The sequence below is a fragment of the Brassica oleracea genome, chromosome C3, assembly GCF_000695525.1.
Source record: "Brassica oleracea var. oleracea cultivar TO1000 chromosome C3, BOL, whole genome shotgun sequence".
Classification (NCBI taxonomy): Eukaryota; Viridiplantae; Streptophyta; class Magnoliopsida; order Brassicales; family Brassicaceae; genus Brassica; species Brassica oleracea.
Window position 1 is genome coordinate 26,409,517 of NC_027750.1, and position 17,003 is coordinate 26,426,519.

Below are 17,003 nucleotides of genomic sequence, written 5' to 3' on the forward strand. Positions count from 1 at the left end.
TTTTTTTATTTATAAAAACTATTTTATTATTTTTTGTATTTTAAATATGTTTTCTATTTCAATTTTAATTTTATATTTTCGAATTTCAATTTAAAAAAAAATAAATTTATATTTTTTTTTTTAATTTTGGAAATATTCCGAGGAAGTTTATCCCTCGGAATATTCCGACGACATCTTCCTCGGAATATTCCGAGGAATTTCCGACGAACTTGTGGTCCTCGGAAATTCCGAGGAAATAGGGTTTCCTCGGAATTCCGTCGGAAATTTCCGAGAGATTTCCGAGGAAAGATGAATTTCCGACGAGTTATTTCCGAGGACTTTTTTCGTCGGTATGTCGTCGGAATAGCGTTTTTCCGACGACATACCGACGATTTTTTCCCTCAGTATGCCGCTGTTTTATTGTAGTGGATTTATGCGGTGACCCATCAGAATCATTGCTGAAATATCCTATAATTAAGCTAAGTCTGTTAATTTCCAATTAAAAAAATGGAAGAAGGGATAACAGACATATCCCAAAATGGTATAGGATTTGATTTTATAGTCCTATACTCTTATTAGAAATGTATAGCTAACTGATTTTTAAAAAGTATACTGTGATTTACTAGTTAGAACAAAAATCTTTACAAAAGGAAAACACATGGGATGTTAGGAGAAAGAGATTCAGATTCCAATAATCCAACGGTCAGAGAAAATTCACAAGAATATTTTCACAACCGTAGGATCTGTTCCCTTAACCACCTTGTTGTGCAGGTCTCTATTAAATTTGTAGAAAATTAGAAAACAGCACCAAACTTATGTCTCTCATGTGACCGACCACCGCAACATCAGTTGACCTGTCTTTGCCCCCACTTTGTCTCCCCACACAAACTGAAACTTAGATATCAAACTGACTCAACGTGTCGATCTCTGAGTGGTTTCCGTAGGTTTTATCGTGTGGACCAACGAAGCAACGCATAAAAGCACGACGCGGTATAGTACCATCCATTACTACAATAAGAGAAGTGTGCGAGAGAAGAAAGTTCTCATATTTCATAACTCTATCGAATAACAAAAAAAAAAAAGTTCAAAAATGGAGAAAGATGGACTCGGGCTTGAGATAACTGAGCTGAGACTAGGTCTTCCGGGGACGGAGAAGATGATGAAGAAGAGAGGTTTCACGGAGATGATCATGACGTCTTCAGGAAGTAATAGTGATCAATGTGAAAGCGGTGTCGTTTCATCAGGTGGTGACGTAGGGAAAGTTAGTGAGTCTCCGGTTGCGAAAAGTCAGGTGGTGGGATGGCCGCCGGTTTGCTCTTACCGGAGGAAAAACAGTTGTAAGGAAGTTTCAACAACAAAAGTGGGGTTAGGGTATGTGAAAGTGAGCATGGATGGTGTGCCTTACTTGAGGAAGATGGATCTTGGTTCGAGCCAAGGTTATGATGATTTAGCCTTTGCTCTCGATAAGCTCTTCGGTTTCCATGGCATTGGTTAGTAATTCTCCTTATATCATGTGAAAGAAACTAATCCGATTGTAAGAAAGATCAGTTTAAGAATAAACATAACTAATTGAAGAATTATAACTAGGTTAACTAATACTAATGTGTTAATTATTTATAGACTTATTTATCACGAGAATTTCGATTTAGATGATTTAGGTTTTAGTCCTATAAATCTCTGATGATGATGAGTTTCAGCTTTGATGGTCTGATTATGGTTTAACTCCTCAACTGTCTCATAATATCTGAAAATTTGTAGAAAAACTAGAGATTTACTATTCATTTACATTTCACGTTTTTGAAAAACAATTTAAATTAGCAAGTTTTTAATACCAGAAAATGGACTTTTCTACTTATAACAATACAAGCAACACCTAATTAATATTTACATATATATGTGCAGGAGTGGCCTTCAAAGATGGTGATAATTGCGAATACGTTACCATATACGAAGACAAAGATGGAGATTGGATGCTCGCGGGGGATGTACCTTGGGGGTATGTTCATATCTTTTGAATTAGATTAGATCTCATTACATACTTTTATATGTCACAGTTTAAATTTATATGGGTTTGGATATTTTGATTTTGCAGAATGTTCATAGAATCATGCAAGAGGTTGAGGATTATGAAAAGATCGGATGCTACAGGGTTTGGCCTGCAGCCTAGAGGAGTAGACGAGTGATACGGTGACTTGACCAAGAAGCAAGGCACTGGTTGAAGAATTTAACCTTTAAACTTGATCAGGATCCTTTAGAACATTTTTCTTATTTATGTTATATATAATATATGTTATAGTGTTATTCTATAAGACAAATTAAGTTATGGTTTGCATTATTATCTTCAGAAAGACACCTATATATATTTATTGAGTATTGAATTAAGACATTATTTTGTTTAAAATCCAATGTTATTCGGATCCATTTAAATACATGTAGGAAACCTTTGTAGCGTTTCCATGATTTCCTTCTTGTAATATTTGAATCATTTTTGTCTCCAAAAATTTGTTAATTTCATCATAATTCTATTCGTTTATTCGGATCCACACATTATTATTAAATGATGATTCCCTATGCTGCTTTTCAAATATTTATTTATATATCAATTATATCATATAAACCGACATGTTCGCTAAGTCGATCTTTTTTTTTTCTCTATATATTCTTTCTGAAGAACGTAACTACTAAGATTATGAAACGAACCCATATGACTTGTTACAACTATGACGTACCTGTGTTTTTGATTGGTAATGCCATGTGCATTGCAAACTAGAAACAGCAAAAATTCAGGCCATACCTCCCAGTTCTACTTTTTGTTTGGGCCCAAATTAATGTCCATGATTACATATACCCTAATACTTTTGGATTCGTTGTAATGCAAGGCTTTTAACATGCATGATCGATCATATGGTTGCAAAACCAAAGATCTTCCCAAGTCTCTTGTGGAAATAACGTAATCATCTAGAGTAAGGGCTTATTCCCTCATCACACAATGAAATTGTCACACTAGCTAGCACCAGGGTCGATTCTAAGTTTCTATTTGTTTGTGGCAGTGTTCATTACTTTCACACTGATTCAGCTTCCCCTCTTGCTTGGGGTTTTGATCATTGGTTATTCCCTTGCTCAAGTATACACATCCTAAAACTAGCTCCCTTTTGGATTAGATTTTAGTGTTTCTGTCTGTTGTTTGATTGATTTCGAATAGTTGTATGAGGAGAGGTTTAACAGTACCAAGTAACCTAAGGATAGTACAGTGGCAGGCACTCAAGATCAAGAAGGACAAAACTTGAGTTCCACGTACCATGGTGGGATCTTCAAGTTGGCATTTCGCTAAACCAGTTCCTGTCCACTTTCGCTGCTCCAAGTTCTGATTTCAGGTATACTTTACTAAGAGTCATTGTGTGTATATATGTGTCTTTCTCCTTTTATGAATCATTGTCAAAATGCAAGTTCCCATTTCAACAGAAGAGAGGCAGCAGAAGCTTCAGAGCATTTCCTCTTTTTAGGAAACCATAGAGTGAGGAAGATGAAAAAAGCAGGAGAGACCGTGGGAAAGGAAGTGTTGAGAAATAGCTCCACATTTTACTGGAAGACAACAACAAAAACAGTCCACAGGATCTTCAAGCCGAAATAAGATTGCTGAAATGATAGAGAAACTAGACCACAAGTTCTTGAAAAGGTTAAGATGTGGACTTGCAATTATAGGCTGATGAGACAAACAACAACACAAACAAGACAGATAGAAACAAGAACTGAAAGCTCCCGTCGAAGCAGAATGAGTTTTGATTTGAAAACACATCAGAGAAGAGTGGCAGAAGACAAAGTGGTGAAGAGATCAGAGAATGCTAAAGCTTTCAGAAGGTTTCAGATCACTATGATAGAACGGTTATCTCGTAAAGAACAACTCCATTAACTCATCTCTCCAAACAATCAAACGAGCTAGCTGTCAAACTTCAGAACACATATTCATAACTTGCATTTGTTCTATAGCGTGTTTGTGTATACAAAAAGACTTCTTATTGTATTGTTTTCATTAATGCAAACATTAATTATGACATGGATTTTCTCCACCTTGAAGGTGTTGTTCTTCCTTTGACAAGCCTTGTCTTCATATTCCCAGGAGTCCTTGGCTCCAACTCCTCACCATTATCACCGTTCATCATCTTTTCAACGCCAACACTTCCTCTAATAGAAGGTCCTAACCCAAGCCTCTTCCACCTGAAAAACCCTTTACTCCCACCACCACTACTCTTCTTCTCCATAAGCCTCTCCATCTGCATATGCATTGCACCACACTCACTCTGCAGCCTCAACACATCATCTCGAAGTCTCTTTATCTCCGCTTGCTGGACATTCATCTCGCGTTTAGACAAGCACTGTGGTCCAGAGCCTGGCTCGGAGGAATGTGAGCCAGATGGACTCCAGTCAACGTGACGGCTTAGCTTTGTCTGCTCAGTGAACAACACTCTGATGATTGATCTCACGGGTAAACGATCGTTCTGAGCTGCATGAAGAGCTGCTTCTGGTGATAGCTTTCTGCTATCAATGAGTCTACACAGTTCTTTCCTTTCTTGCTTCATCACCTGAGGATGTGCCTGTAATGGAATTTGAAAATCTTGAATTGAGTCTCAACTTCAAATATATAAACTTTATGTTGATTTTTTTGGGATTAAATAAACCTATTTTAACAAATAAGATATTTTTCCAAAAGTAGAAAATAATATAAAGGTTTTAAAAAAGATAAATATGGATCTAAAGAATTACTCATTCTGTTTCTGAAAATGCATATTTTTATGTTTCACACATATTAACAATATTAAAAATTAAATATAAATACATAATTATCTGCAATTAATTTTATTTTCTACAACTTTAGACCAATAACATTTGAATAAGTGCAATTTATTTTTTCTAATTTTTCCTTAAATAATTCTAAACTTACAATTTCCATTATTAACTAATAAAATTTGCATAAAAAACATAAATCATTTTGAAATAAAATTTTATTGTAAAACATTTATCTATAAATTCACACAATTAATAAACAAACCTTAAAAATGAATATTTGCCTCCATATAGTTTGCTTTCTTCATATTAGTCTCGATTTATTGACAACACTTTATTATCATTACCTTGAGATATGTATCAATGGCGCGGTACAAGCCATCCTCTGTGGTACGAGCATGGCTAGGCAGAGCTTCGGCTAGTGATATAAGCTCCGGTAGAGTCAAACCACCGTCAATAGCAGCTTCAGCGAGGTAAGAGTCAACAAGCTTGGCCACCTTGACAAGAGCCGCACCGGTTTTAACACCTTCACTATCCAAACCAGCGAACTTCTTCACGAGACGAGTCACGAGCTCAACGTCGAGCAAAGTCCCGCACGTGTGGCTAAACGAAGGTATCATGAGCTCCTTGAGAGAGGCTTGGTCCAGCTGCCAAGACACCCTGTTTTCAAGCTCCGTTAAGTAGTTCTGATTGGCTCCGACCATCTTGGCCGTCCTGAGGAGACGGAGGAGGAAGTTACATGGAACAGAGTCTTTCTCCGGAGGGAGGATTTCGGTTAGAGTTTCGACGAAAAACCGTTTCTTCATTACAGAAGCCGTAACGCTCTCCGTCGGTGGTGGTGGTGTTGCCGTGGCGGCGGAGACGTTACCGGAGAGATCAGGGAGCCACTTGGAAGCGTAGTGAGCGATGATGGAGCCGATGAGGTCTGGTCGGATGCCTTTGGATTTGATGCCGGTGATGGTTTTGACGAAGTAGTTCATGTCTTGGATAGAGGCTTCGTCGAACCAAGAGTAGTACTCCATCTCACCGGCGAACGTTTCTTGGTGATGATGGGACGGTGGATTGGCGTAGACGGTGACGGGTTCCGGCGAAGGTGGTTTCTCCATTTTGTTTCGCTTTTTTTTTTCTTTCACCGTGAGCTTGAAGTTCAGTGTTGTGGTAGAATGTAGAGCTAGTAGAATGGTTTTTATATTGTAAGAAAAAATGATGGGTGGTCCTTTTACATTTTCTTATAATATATGATTAATATTCAATCCGTAAAACCTTGATATGTATTCATGCATTTTCATAGTTTCAGTGTCTTCATAGTTTTTCATTATTTTAATAAATTAAGAAGTTAATAAATCATGAAAATAAATGTTTTATGGTTTTATATGAGATGATACATAGAATACATGATCCTAAATTCCTAATGTTAAGAGGATTGAGAGCCTGTAGGAAGATAAAATATAAGAGAAGGATGGAGACAATACCCATCTTAATTACATAATTGTCTTATTACAAAGGGAATATAATCAATGCATAAACGTGTCCTTATTCTCCGCCATGATAATGGTAAACCGTATTCTAGTGATATCGATATATTGCAAGATATATAATAAATGAGTATTTACAGCATCAGTTTAATCTCGACTGTAAAACTGATTTTGGTTGGTCTAAACAAGAATGACCTAGAAAGGATCATTGTTTGACGAATTCAAACAGTAAATGTTTTGTAAAAACAGGTTATATAGTATATAACAAACGAAGTACATTCATGAATGAATGACTGCGAGTTTGATTGTCAAAAGAAACTAACGGTGTAAACTTATAGTATATATTGAGCTAAGAAAAAGACAGTATTTTGGGAAAGACAAAAGAATCAGAGTCTCTCTTATTGCTCTTTTGTAATAATATCCTTCTCTCCATGTGGGTTTTCTAGTGAAACGACAATGCATGGTCCCGGTTTCGAATTATAATGAACATGCCGTTTGTCTCATCACACACACGTACATGCCAAGCAAAAGATTCTATCTCTAACGTCTCTTTTTGTTCCCATTGCACATTCACAACACATCATGAGTGCGATAACACACCAACCTGTTTAGCCCGTTGATGGCCCATTGAAGGTCTATCTATCTACATATATGGGCTTGGCTGTTCTTCGGTGTTTGGGTCACCTTTACACAAACTGATAAGATCATAAGAAGCTTGATTTTTTTTTCTCTCACATAAGAAGCTTGATTTCATTTACCTTTTCATAGTACATATGATGAAGTTGTTCTAATAAGCTGTATTTGGCACCATCAGTGAAGATGTCGTTCAGGGAAACTTACATAGACTATTGGTAGAAGAGGAGTCACCACGAAGATAGTTAGATGCAGTAACCATGGACTTTCAAAAAGCACAAGCGAGAAAGACTATGGTTACGATTGGTAACCATCGCTTAATCGCAGAAAAAATAGTTAAACTGCAGAAAAATTAATTAAGCAGCTGAAAATTTTAAAATTTGTGAAATAGTGGAATATATTAATCTGATCACACTATTTTATATAGTATTCAATTTTTTATAATAAAAAACAAATATCAATAATTAAACCAGTAATTACAAAATGTGAAAATAACTAAAATTTATTTAAAAATATCTTACTTCTAATTATAAATATCGTGTTTATCTTTCAATACATTTTAATAATAGATTGACATTTAATAATATACAAATTATATTATAACTTTATTTACAACATAACTATTTATCATTAAAAAATTTATTGCTATGTATTTTAAAATTTAAGATAGTATTAGCATATAATTTAATAGTAAGAAAGTATTGATTTTATAATTTTTTTCTGTCATAATCTACTAGAACTCACTTTTCCATTTAATGAAATCTCTCTTAATATTTTTGTCAGCGTTTTTCATTCCACAATATTTTGTTGATCAGTAAAGTACTTGCGGAATGGCGTATGACACAACATTCCGCAAAGTTACCGATCAAAACCTATATATGGGTGTGATCTTGGCAGCAAAACCCCGGCATTCCTTGTCGGAAATGTAGCAGTTCACTATGATCCTTACCATAGTTGGCAAAGGCGGATCTAGGAGAACATTTAGTTGGTGACATTCACATAAGATGGCAAAGTAACGCGTAAGCAACCACTAAAGGGGCAAGGCTGATAGTAATACCCCAGTGGCGGAGCCACTTTGGGTTGAGGGGGTCAGTTGATCTTTATGAAATCTATAAAAAAAATAGGTTTAGGCTTGCTTTTAGTGTTATTCTTGTGGTGAGACGATGGTCAAAATCTCTTCCTTTGACCCCCATGTCAAGACCATGCACGACTCTTTTTCCTCTAATAAAATCATTTTGACCCCTATAAAATCTATATCTAGCTCTGCCACTGGTAATACCGTAACGGTAAGGTGTTGCAGCCAAAAGGTTAAATTCCTTATGCTTGTCTGACTAATAGCTGTGATTGAAAGGGGTACAACAAGCACTCCCATAAGCTTACAAGCTCTTTTGACCTATGATGAAGTGTATATATACAAACATTATTAGGGATAAGGTTTTCTCACTGCTATGCGAACCCATCTTCGTCTTTGTAAGTTCATTAGACCGATTCCATTAGAGAAGTGAGAGAGAGAGAGAAAGCGCGGTTAATCAAAGAAGAAATCAAACAACGTCTCTTGGCTAGAAAGCTTTATACATAGAAGCAAGAAAAGATCACATATTGTTTTAGGCAGAGTGTTGTTGACGAACACAAAATAAGGCTTTGTCAGGAGACAAAGTGTAATCTAGCACTCGAGATATAGATGAACTGACCAACCGACATATCTCTTTGAACTAGAAACCTAACATTTGAAAGACAACAACTCAAGATATCTTCAAAGAACAAAATATTTGAAATATGTAGATAAAATTAACATTGACGTTTCTAATAATAAAAGCGGGGATAGCCGGTTGGGAGAGCGTACCATAAAAATATATTATATACATTATTCTTGCGTCTATTAACACCAAGCAGGGATAGCTCAGTTGGTAGAGCGTCATTTCTAGTGGATGGGTGCCGCGTGTTCGATTCATGCTCTCTCTGCATACTTTTATTTCTTTAAACTTTTAACCGGTTACCGTCTTTGGACTCAATTGATTCGATTCGGTTTGGCTTCTCCTACATATCGCCTCCTCCGGTTCAGCAGAAAAGATACAAATCATCATAATATGGGGCCTATTAAGTAGTTTATGATACAATTTTGTAACCACATTTATTGATACTTTTTATAGATCCAAGCTTCTAATAATAGATTTGATAATTACGATCATTTTTGGGTAACACACGTGAACCAAACGTTACACTTGACTTAAACTTCCACTAGAAATCCAACGGTCAGCATTAATGTATATGTATATATTTGTTGAAATAAAGCTAAACTAAATGACAATCCAACGGTTGACAAGAAACAACAACGCGCACGATCTAGATGGACGACGGTACGCAATCCAACGGTTCTTGAGTATCATCGATCAAAAGAGGTTGTTGTTGATCCGAAAAAGAAATTTTAGTTCGAGAAATTATTATTTATTTATTTATTATCCATGACCCCGATCCGGTTACTCGTTGACCCGAACGGACACGTCAGACGCGAGCCGTGACGCGATTGCAGAATGATACATGACTTCGTGGAACGTGGAGACTTGGGCGATTTTCATGCGGAGCTGCTTCGCCTTCTCCTCCGTGAGACACCTCCGCGTAGTCCTCTGATCCAGATCTGATTCCCGATTCGCGGAGGAGCTGTTGTTGTTACTCTCGACGTAATCTGGTTCCGATGACCAGCCGAAAAGAGGAGCCCACCATGAACCGGGTTTCTTTCCGGTCTGATCCGGTTTTCTGATGGATCCGGAAGATGCACGGATCGAAGGAAGAGCGGAGCAGGAGATGATTGTAGCCATTGCAATGGATCGCGAGATTAATCCGAAAACGTAAAGAGTGTTTATTTGGGGGAAGAAGATGGATAAAGAACGTGGATTGCTTTGCTTATTAAATTTTGTTAAAATAGATTAAATATTTATAGTGTGGGTTGCGCAACGAAGGGGTATTATCGGGAAGAATGTACAGCGTTGAAAGCGAGATGCACCACGATTGTTAGGGTGGAGACGAGCGCATTGGATCATAATTGCTTCTTTAGTAGATGTGGATAAGATTGAAGGCGTGGAGCTGAGCAGCGTTGTTTGCCAATTGTGCAATGTCTCCATCTGTTGCACTTTCCGCTTTATTTGGTTTATTTATTTATTTTGCGATATTTATTTTTGGATTGTCCAAGTAGACGTCTTTATTCATTGGATGTATTATTCAATTATTTTTCAAGGAAAATGAGAGAGTTTTATAATCAGTTTTATTTTTCATAAGTTTGATTAACATATTCGTAGATATAAGTAACCCTGAGACGGATCCGGATATCCGGAAAATTTATGGTATCCGGATCCGGATCCGGATTCGTCGGATCCGTGGATTTAATATCCGCATCCGGATTCGTGGTTTTCGGATACCCGAGTTTCGGATATCCGTCTCGATATTCTATTATCCGCGGATATCCGGATCCGGATTCGTCGGATCCGTGGATTTAGGATCCGCATCCGGATTCGTGGTTTTCGGATCCCCGAGTTTCGGATATCCGTCTCGATATTCTATTATCCGCGGATATCCGGATCCGGATTCGTCGGATCCGTGGATTTAGGATCCGCATCCGGATTCGTGGTTTTCGGATCCCCGAGTTTCGGATATCCGTCTCGATATTCTATTATCCGCGGATATCCGGATCCGGATTCGTCGGATCCGTGGATTTAGGATCCGCATCCGGATTCGTGGTTTTCGGATCCCCGAGTTTCGGATATCCGTCTCGATATTCTATTATCCGCGGATATCCGGATCCAGATCCGGATCCGTCAAAATAATTAAAAATATTTTTTTGACAAAAAATACTAATTTTTTTAATATAATACATAAATTGAATATTTATATATGTTTATAATATTGTAAAAACTAAAATATAATATTATAAGCTTAATTCATGTATAAATATTAATATATCAAATATAAATATTAATAAAATTTAAAAATTTAATATATTTTAAAAATACAGATCCGGATCCGGATATCCGGACCTAAAAATTAAGATATCCGGATCCGGATTCGGTTTGCACGGATCTAAGATTTTACTATCCGGATTCGGATCCGGACACCCCGGATATCCCATTTTCGGAGCGGATCCGGAACGGATCTCGGATCGAATCCGCATCTCGGATAATAAGTCTCAGGCCTAGATATAAGTAAATAATTGTTGGTGCTATCAAATATTTCTTCATCAACAACTTCCCAACTCGCAAGTCGTAACAAAAATTGCAATCTTTTGGCGTATTGAAATTACATGGGCTCAGATATTTACCTTATATCGACGACATTCACAGATATAGGCACACAACCCAATAATCATATTGGGTTAGCAGGTTTATCTTCCTACATAAAACCCACTTAATGTCACCACTACATGTGTATTTTGACACGTGTGTACGTGTAGAGTGTCTCACGTGCGAGTGACCAATTTGGAATTAGAAATCTCTAATCTTCTCTCCCAAAGGCCACTTAAAAAACGTTCGAATCGGTGAAGAGGTTTGGCTAATCGCTCGAGGTTTGACCTGAGATCACAACAGAATCAATCTCTACTCGAAACCCTTCCGAGTCACCATCACGATGTGGAGAAGAATCGTCTCTTCCGGTCTCAAAACCCTAGCCGCCGATGTCGCCGTCGCTTCTCCTTCTCGTCGATCGATTCCCGCCGCCGCGAGACCCGTCGGCTTCCTCCTCTCCGCCGATCGATCATCCGTTTCTGCTCCCGCCTCCTTCATCACTCGCCATTTCAGCTCGGAACCAGGTGAGAAATCGTTGCTTTAAGCAGTTTCGGATTCAGATCTCGGTTTGGGATTTTGACTCAGTAGCAAAATTCTCGCTGTATCAATCGCTTTGTTTGTTCTCTTATGGCATCCACATGCTACGGATTTAGAGTGTGTAGAGAGGGTGGTGAATGACTGTTATAACCCTTTTGAATTTGCAGTAGTAGGGACCCCTGCGACTAAGAAGGTGGAGGATGTGATGCCCATTGCTACTGGTCATGAGAAGGAAGAGCTTGAAGCTGAACTTGAGGTGATAGCTAATCTTTGAGTCTCTATGCATTTTTAATATATGTATATGAGTATGACACTGTGATGCAAATGTGCTTCAGTGCAACTTCACATGTGATCATATTGTTACCCCTATATGAAATTTTAGCAGTAATTTTCAGTGGGAGGAAATTAAGTTTAACCTTTTCGTTGTTTTCTTGGGCGCAGGGGAGGAGGTTGCTTGATATTGACTTCCCCGAAGGTCCTTTTGGAACAAAGGTTAGTTAAATTTCTATAGGTCGTAATTACACCAAATCAGTGTTGCTAGGGGCATCATATAGACTTTATATTCATCACAAGAACTCGAAAGCAAACCTGATTTAGCAAACTGAGGACACTTAAGTCTAGTATCATGAATGCCTTTACATTGTATTCCCGTTCAGCTGTTTCGGTGACCTCGAATAAGCGGATCAAATGTGTCCTGATACGTATGGTTTCATCCAAATTGAATTGTGTTCAGTTTTTTAATTGACCTATATGGATCAACTTGCGCCCTTTGCTTAATCCCTATTATTGCATTTCCCAGCATTGCTTTGGCATGCAGTGTCTATTTGGATCTTGTGTAATTGTCACACTGAACTCTGTTGATTTTACCTTGTTCATATTTTCAATATTTTGTGTGAACAATGTTATATTTGTTCCCTTTATAAACTATAAAGAACTATTTTGGAGTTGAATTGTATGTGGGGGTTTGGTGAGTTAAACTGAATTCTACGCGGTGTTTGTTAGTTTACCATGGTCCATTGTCTGTGACGTTTATATCCACTGATGACGAAATTTTGCAGATGTCACATATAGCATGTGCAAGTGTCTGTAGATCATGAAAGTTTATTTCTTAGCATTCTTAAGTTTTTTTTTTTTTGCATTACTGAAATCATACAGGAGTATGGATGTATGAGTGCTGAATTTTGCATTTGATCTTATTCATTGTCTCATGTCACTTTATCTCTTGAGTGAGCAGCATTCATTCTCGTTTGGCTAGCTTTTTTTCACAATGTTGTCATCTTACTGGTACGAAATTGTGTTTACCTCAGGAAGCTCCTGCTATTGTAAAATCCTACTATGACAAGCGGATTGTGGGGTGCCCTGGTGGGGAAGGAGGTAAGCTCATCTCGTCTTCTCTTGATGGCATTTACTCCAAGTTTCTTTTTGTCATTATTTGTTGTCTTTATTGAATATATTTCATTCATGTATCTAACAAACCAGTGTAGACATTAGCTACCAACGATTTGTCTGATTACTTCTGAAAACTGCAGAGGAGGAGCACGATGTTGTGTGGTTTTGGCTGGAGAAAGGAAAGTCTTTTGAGTGTCCGGTCTGCACTCAGTACTTTGAGGTAAGTTAATTTCGCTCTAAAATGTAAATAAATCGAATAGAGTGTCATCTCATAGTCATAGGTCAGATGAATTACTAGAAGGACTAGAGCAAGACCTCGTGAAGATTTTTCAATATTGACTTGGTTAAAATGTATGTTTTTGCAGCTGGAAGTGGTTGGTCCTGGTGGACCTCCCGATGGTCACGGTGATGAAGACGATGAGCACCATCACTGAGAGACTAACGTTTTGTTTTCAGGGTTTTCAAAAGTTCTACTTCTACATTTCTTTGTTGGAATAAACAAATGTTTTTCGATCCTTTTGAAACAACACTCAGGCATCGGAGTTTCTAAATGCCAAAACTCTTATGACCGTGGTTTCCCCCTTTTTGTAACAACTCTTGAATCTGAATCGGTCTTGCCTCTTGAGCAGAATGTTCATACCCCCTTCGTAACTCGCATGAACCGAATCTACTTGTGGCACAACGTTTCATGTGATTTTTAAAGATTTGTCACTAGAAAACCATCTCGATTTGATTGTTTAGAACTCGTCATATATTCTAATGCTTCATCGTTCATCTCTATTAACAAGTCAAACAGACAATTGATCAAAAGCTGACACAGTCGAGACATCTTTCGCAAACATTTCCGCTAAAATTTGCATAGAAGGTAAGAACCGATTTGGCACGTGCCTAGCTTCTCACGTACGAGTTAAATTAGAATCTCTATTCGTCCATCAGAATCGTCTCTGAGTCATCATCGTTCGTCACCATGTGGAGAAGAATCGTCTCCTCCGGTCTCAAAACCCTAGCCTCTGATCTCGCCGCGGCTTCTCCTCCTTGTCGATCGATAGCCGCCACCGCGAGACCCGCTGGCTCCTACCTCGCTGCCAATCGATCAGCCATTTCTGCTTCTTCCGTCACCCCTCGCCATTTCAGCTCCGAATCAGGTGACACGTCGTTGCTACAGATCTCGAGATCTCGATTTCGCGGTGCAATAGATTTTAGAGGATGGATATAGAATATGTATTGGTCTATGAGATGATTAATTCGTTTGCTAAAACGAACCAATTAGATTGGTTTAATACTCATATCTGAGATGTATTGGACTCTGTAGTAGTAGAGACTTCTGTGAAGAAGAAGAAGGTGGAGGATGTAATGCCCATCGCCACTGGACATGAAAAGGAAGAGCTTGAAGCTGAACTCGAGGTGGTTCCTAATCTTTAGAGTCTATATGCATCTTTAACATATCGTATGGTGCAAATGTGTTTTACTGCAACTCATCATGACTGTCAGTGTCACCCCATCACTTATTTCGAAACAATCTTTCTGCTTGATAACACGCTCCTTGTCATTGTCATTGTTTTTTTTTGTTGGGGATAGGGGAGGAGGCTGCTTGACATCGACTTCCCTGAAGGTCCTTTTGGAACCAAGGTTAGTTGTATTTCTATTATCTTGTAACTCTCACTTTAAATATCTTACGTTGAGTTATATTTCTTTAAGAATCCTTTCTTGCAAATACCTGAAATCATAGGTGGGCCGTGGGTTATATGATACCATTTGATAACAGTTTTGTCATCTTTATTGATACCAATTTGTGTTTACCTTAGGAAGCTCCAGCTATAGTGAAGTCCTACTATGACAAGCGAATTGTGGGATGCCCTGGTGGCGAAGGCGGTATGTTCATCCCATTCTCACTGTCTCTAGTGTCGTTAAACGGATGAGAAGAGGCAAACAAAAAAAATGAATGATTGTTATCGTTGATTATTAAAGTCTTTCTTTCATCCTTTGCAAACTGTTTGGAGCTCTAGATGTCTATTAGCTATTGATTTTGGTCTCATGTACTTTGCAGAGGATGAACACGACGTAGTGTGGTTCTGGCTGGAGAAAGGAAAGTCTTTTGAATGCCCTGTTTGCACTCAGTTCTTCGAGGTAAGCTTACAACTCTAGTATCGGATTTGCTTTAATTGGTAGGGAAACGAAACTGTAAAAGGATTTAGAACAAGAACTCGTTGAAATTTTGCATTTATGAATATTGAATTTGTTAACTTTATGTTTTCAGCTGGAAGTTGTTGGTCCTGGTGGGCCTCCGGATGGTCACGGTGATGAAGATCATGAGCACCACCACTGACTCCGGCCGCGAGTTTTGCTTTCTTTAAATATTTTTAGATTTTTTTTTATGATTGGAATAAAAATATATATATATATATATATATATATATATATATATATATATATATATATATATATATGCTACTGGTGTAACACAGTTGAAAATGTTTTTGAACCTTTTAGAACAACACTCGGTGTCGGAAGTTGTCGACATGCCAAAACTCTTACTTTTGTAAGAATTTTTGAGTCGGAATCATTCTTGCCTTTTTGCTTATTTTATTTTCACATTTTATTGTTTATGGTTCGATGTCTTTTCGTATTGGACGGTTTGATCGTGTCATTGATTCCTTGTGAACGCCCATATAATTCAGTAAAAACATCGTCGAAAAATCAAATTTCTTCGAACCTTGTTCATTAATTGGTTTAACACCAGTGTTTCTAAAACCAGACCGATCCGATGGTTGAACCAGGTTCGACCATGAACCGGTTACATAGCTGGATCGGATCTAATAATTGGTTCGATCATGAACCGGTCACTTAGCCAGATTGGATTTCAGAGTTATTAAACTGATAAAAATCATTGAAACTATCAAAAATCTATACACCATTCATATAAACATAAAACTAGTTTATATTTATAATGTTTTATGTTTTAAATTCATTTATGTTTTAATTATGTATCATATTTACTAACATTACTTTTAAATTTATACATTAAAAATATATTAACCAGATTATTGAACCAGATTTGATCCGATCGAACCATATTGAATCGTGATCCAAAAAGTTTCCGGTTCGGCCTCCGGTCTGATTTTAACAACACTGTTTAACACTGACTAACTACGCATACAATGCACCTACATTTTACATTCCATCTTTCTTATTGATTAACATAAAAGGTATATAAACGCGACGATAAAAAACGGTGGAGGTTAACATCAAGGCCGCTTTGATTCTCTTGCGACGCGGCTGTCTTTCGTCTCTTTTCTCAACGTTTTCTTCTTAAATTATTATCTCAAAGGTTAAAAACCAGATTAATATTAATTAACTTGAATTACCGAAAATAGAACTTACGTAGGTTGTTAATATTTCAGTATAGCGTCAGTTACGTTATTATTTATTTGATACGCCTTTTTTGGTTTCATATCATTATATGTTTACAACGAAAATACGAAGCAGAAACCTAAATACCACTAGTATATATACGTTAAATAACAATTTACATTATAATCGGACAGTTGCATCACTCATGATGCAACACGTCAGCGATACGTGGGTCTCACTTTTAAAAAGTGTGAAAAAGTGTTAAGTCTGTGACTCGAACCCAGGTTATTGAAATCTAAACAACAACATTTATACCACTGAGCTAAAGGATTATTTGTACATTGATGGCTGAAACAAATATATATTTATGAAGGTCGGAAACCTTTGCTTCTTCGGTTTTTTCTGTGGGACCCACACTTATTTATTTTATCTAATGATTTAATAAATACTTTATAACTCACGTTTTGAAATGAGATTCGTTAAAAAAAAACCCAATAAACTTCTTTGGTCTGTAAGCGTTCTCTTCAATGAAAGTTTAGGGTTTTCAATTTTTAATCATCGGTTCATGACTCATCTAAGAAACACA

General features: G+C 37.4%; 5 protein-coding genes across 6 annotated transcripts; 3 read left to right on the forward strand and 2 right to left on the reverse strand.

Annotated features, from left to right (window-relative positions):
- The first annotated feature begins 992 nt into the window (after positions 1–992).
- Positions 993–2,443, forward strand: LOC106329361 (auxin-responsive protein IAA19). Its single transcript, XM_013768004.1, has 3 exons — positions 993–1,469; positions 1,882–1,975; positions 2,072–2,443. Exons 1-3 carry the CDS (start codon positions 1,070–1,072, stop codon positions 2,160–2,162), a joined length of 585 nt encoding a protein of 194 aa, XP_013623458.1. The 5' UTR covers positions 993–1,069; the 3' UTR covers positions 2,163–2,443.
- A 1,474-nt stretch (positions 2,444–3,917) lies between these two features.
- Positions 3,918–5,958, reverse strand: LOC106328286 (coleoptile phototropism protein 1-like). Its single transcript, XM_013766700.1, has 2 exons — positions 5,109–5,958; positions 3,918–4,571 (listed from the first exon to the last, which is right to left on the reverse strand). The coding sequence occupies exons 1-2, from the start codon at positions 5,865–5,867 to the stop codon at positions 4,026–4,028; spliced, it is 1,305 nt and encodes a 434-aa protein (XP_013622154.1). The 5' UTR covers positions 5,868–5,958; the 3' UTR covers positions 3,918–4,025.
- Positions 5,959–9,038: 3,080 nt separating this feature from the next.
- On the reverse strand, positions 9,039–9,789 carry LOC106328911. Its single transcript, XM_013767454.1, has one exon. It carries the CDS (start codon positions 9,683–9,685, stop codon positions 9,347–9,349), a length of 339 nt encoding a protein of 112 aa, XP_013622908.1. The 5' UTR covers positions 9,686–9,789; the 3' UTR covers positions 9,039–9,346.
- A 1,515-nt stretch (positions 9,790–11,304) lies between these two features.
- LOC106328145 (cytochrome c oxidase subunit 5b-1, mitochondrial) lies at positions 11,305–13,709 on the forward strand. Of its 2 annotated transcripts, none has more exons than XM_013766524.1 (6): positions 11,305–11,664; positions 11,848–11,933; positions 12,119–12,169; positions 12,985–13,051; positions 13,207–13,286; positions 13,432–13,709. In XM_013766524.1, the coding sequence occupies exons 1-6, from the start codon at positions 11,484–11,486 to the stop codon at positions 13,498–13,500; spliced, it is 534 nt and encodes a 177-aa protein (XP_013621978.1). In that variant the 5' UTR covers positions 11,305–11,483; the 3' UTR covers positions 13,501–13,709. The 2 variants fall into 2 exon arrangements, with proteins under 2 accessions (XP_013621978.1, XP_013621977.1); XM_013766523.1 differs by having other exon boundaries at positions 11,310–11,664; positions 11,845–11,933.
- Positions 13,710–13,871: 162 nt separating this feature from the next.
- LOC106328146 (cytochrome c oxidase subunit 5b-1, mitochondrial-like) lies at positions 13,872–15,638 on the forward strand. Its single transcript, XM_013766526.1, has 6 exons — positions 13,872–14,211; positions 14,379–14,470; positions 14,645–14,695; positions 14,872–14,938; positions 15,114–15,193; positions 15,324–15,638. Exons 1-6 carry the CDS (start codon positions 14,034–14,036, stop codon positions 15,390–15,392), a joined length of 537 nt encoding a protein of 178 aa, XP_013621980.1. The 5' UTR covers positions 13,872–14,033; the 3' UTR covers positions 15,393–15,638.
- The last annotated feature ends 1,365 nt before the right edge of the window (positions 15,639–17,003 follow it).

Bases quoted from the DNA above. Each gene is read 5' to 3' on its own strand.
- LOC106328286 (XM_013766700.1), bottom strand. From the start codon at position 5,867: ATGGAGAAACCACCTTCGCCGGAACCCGTCACCGTCTACGCCAATCCA. The intron at 4,572-5,108 runs GTAATGATAATA...ATTCCATTACAG, and splicing joins CCATTGATACATATCTCAAG to GCACATCCTCAGGTGATGAA.
- LOC106328145 (XM_013766523.1), top strand. From the start codon at position 11,484: ATGTGGAGAAGAATCGTCTCTTCCGGTCTCAAAACCCTAGCCGCCGAT. The intron at 13,052-13,206 runs GTAAGCTCATCT...TGAAAACTGCAG, and splicing joins GTGCCCTGGTGGGGAAGGAG to AGGAGGAGCACGATGTTGTG. The intron at 13,287-13,431 runs GTAAGTTAATTT...ATGTTTTTGCAG, and splicing joins TCTGCACTCAGTACTTTGAG to CTGGAAGTGGTTGGTCCTGG.
- LOC106329361 (XM_013768004.1), top strand. From the start codon at position 1,070: ATGGAGAAAGATGGACTCGGGCTTGAGATAACTGAGCTGAGACTAGGT. The intron at 1,470-1,881 runs GTTAGTAATTCT...ATATATGTGCAG, and splicing joins CTTCGGTTTCCATGGCATTG to GAGTGGCCTTCAAAGATGGT. The intron at 1,976-2,071 runs GTATGTTCATAT...TTGATTTTGCAG, and splicing joins GCGGGGGATGTACCTTGGGG to AATGTTCATAGAATCATGCA.
- LOC106328911 (XM_013767454.1), bottom strand. From the start codon at position 9,685: ATGGCTACAATCATCTCCTGCTCCGCTCTTCCTTCGATCCGTGCATCT.
- LOC106328146 (XM_013766526.1), top strand. From the start codon at position 14,034: ATGTGGAGAAGAATCGTCTCCTCCGGTCTCAAAACCCTAGCCTCTGAT. The intron at 14,212-14,378 runs GTGACACGTCGT...TGGACTCTGTAG, and splicing joins CCATTTCAGCTCCGAATCAG to TAGTAGAGACTTCTGTGAAG. The intron at 14,939-15,113 runs GTATGTTCATCC...TGTACTTTGCAG, and splicing joins ATGCCCTGGTGGCGAAGGCG to AGGATGAACACGACGTAGTG.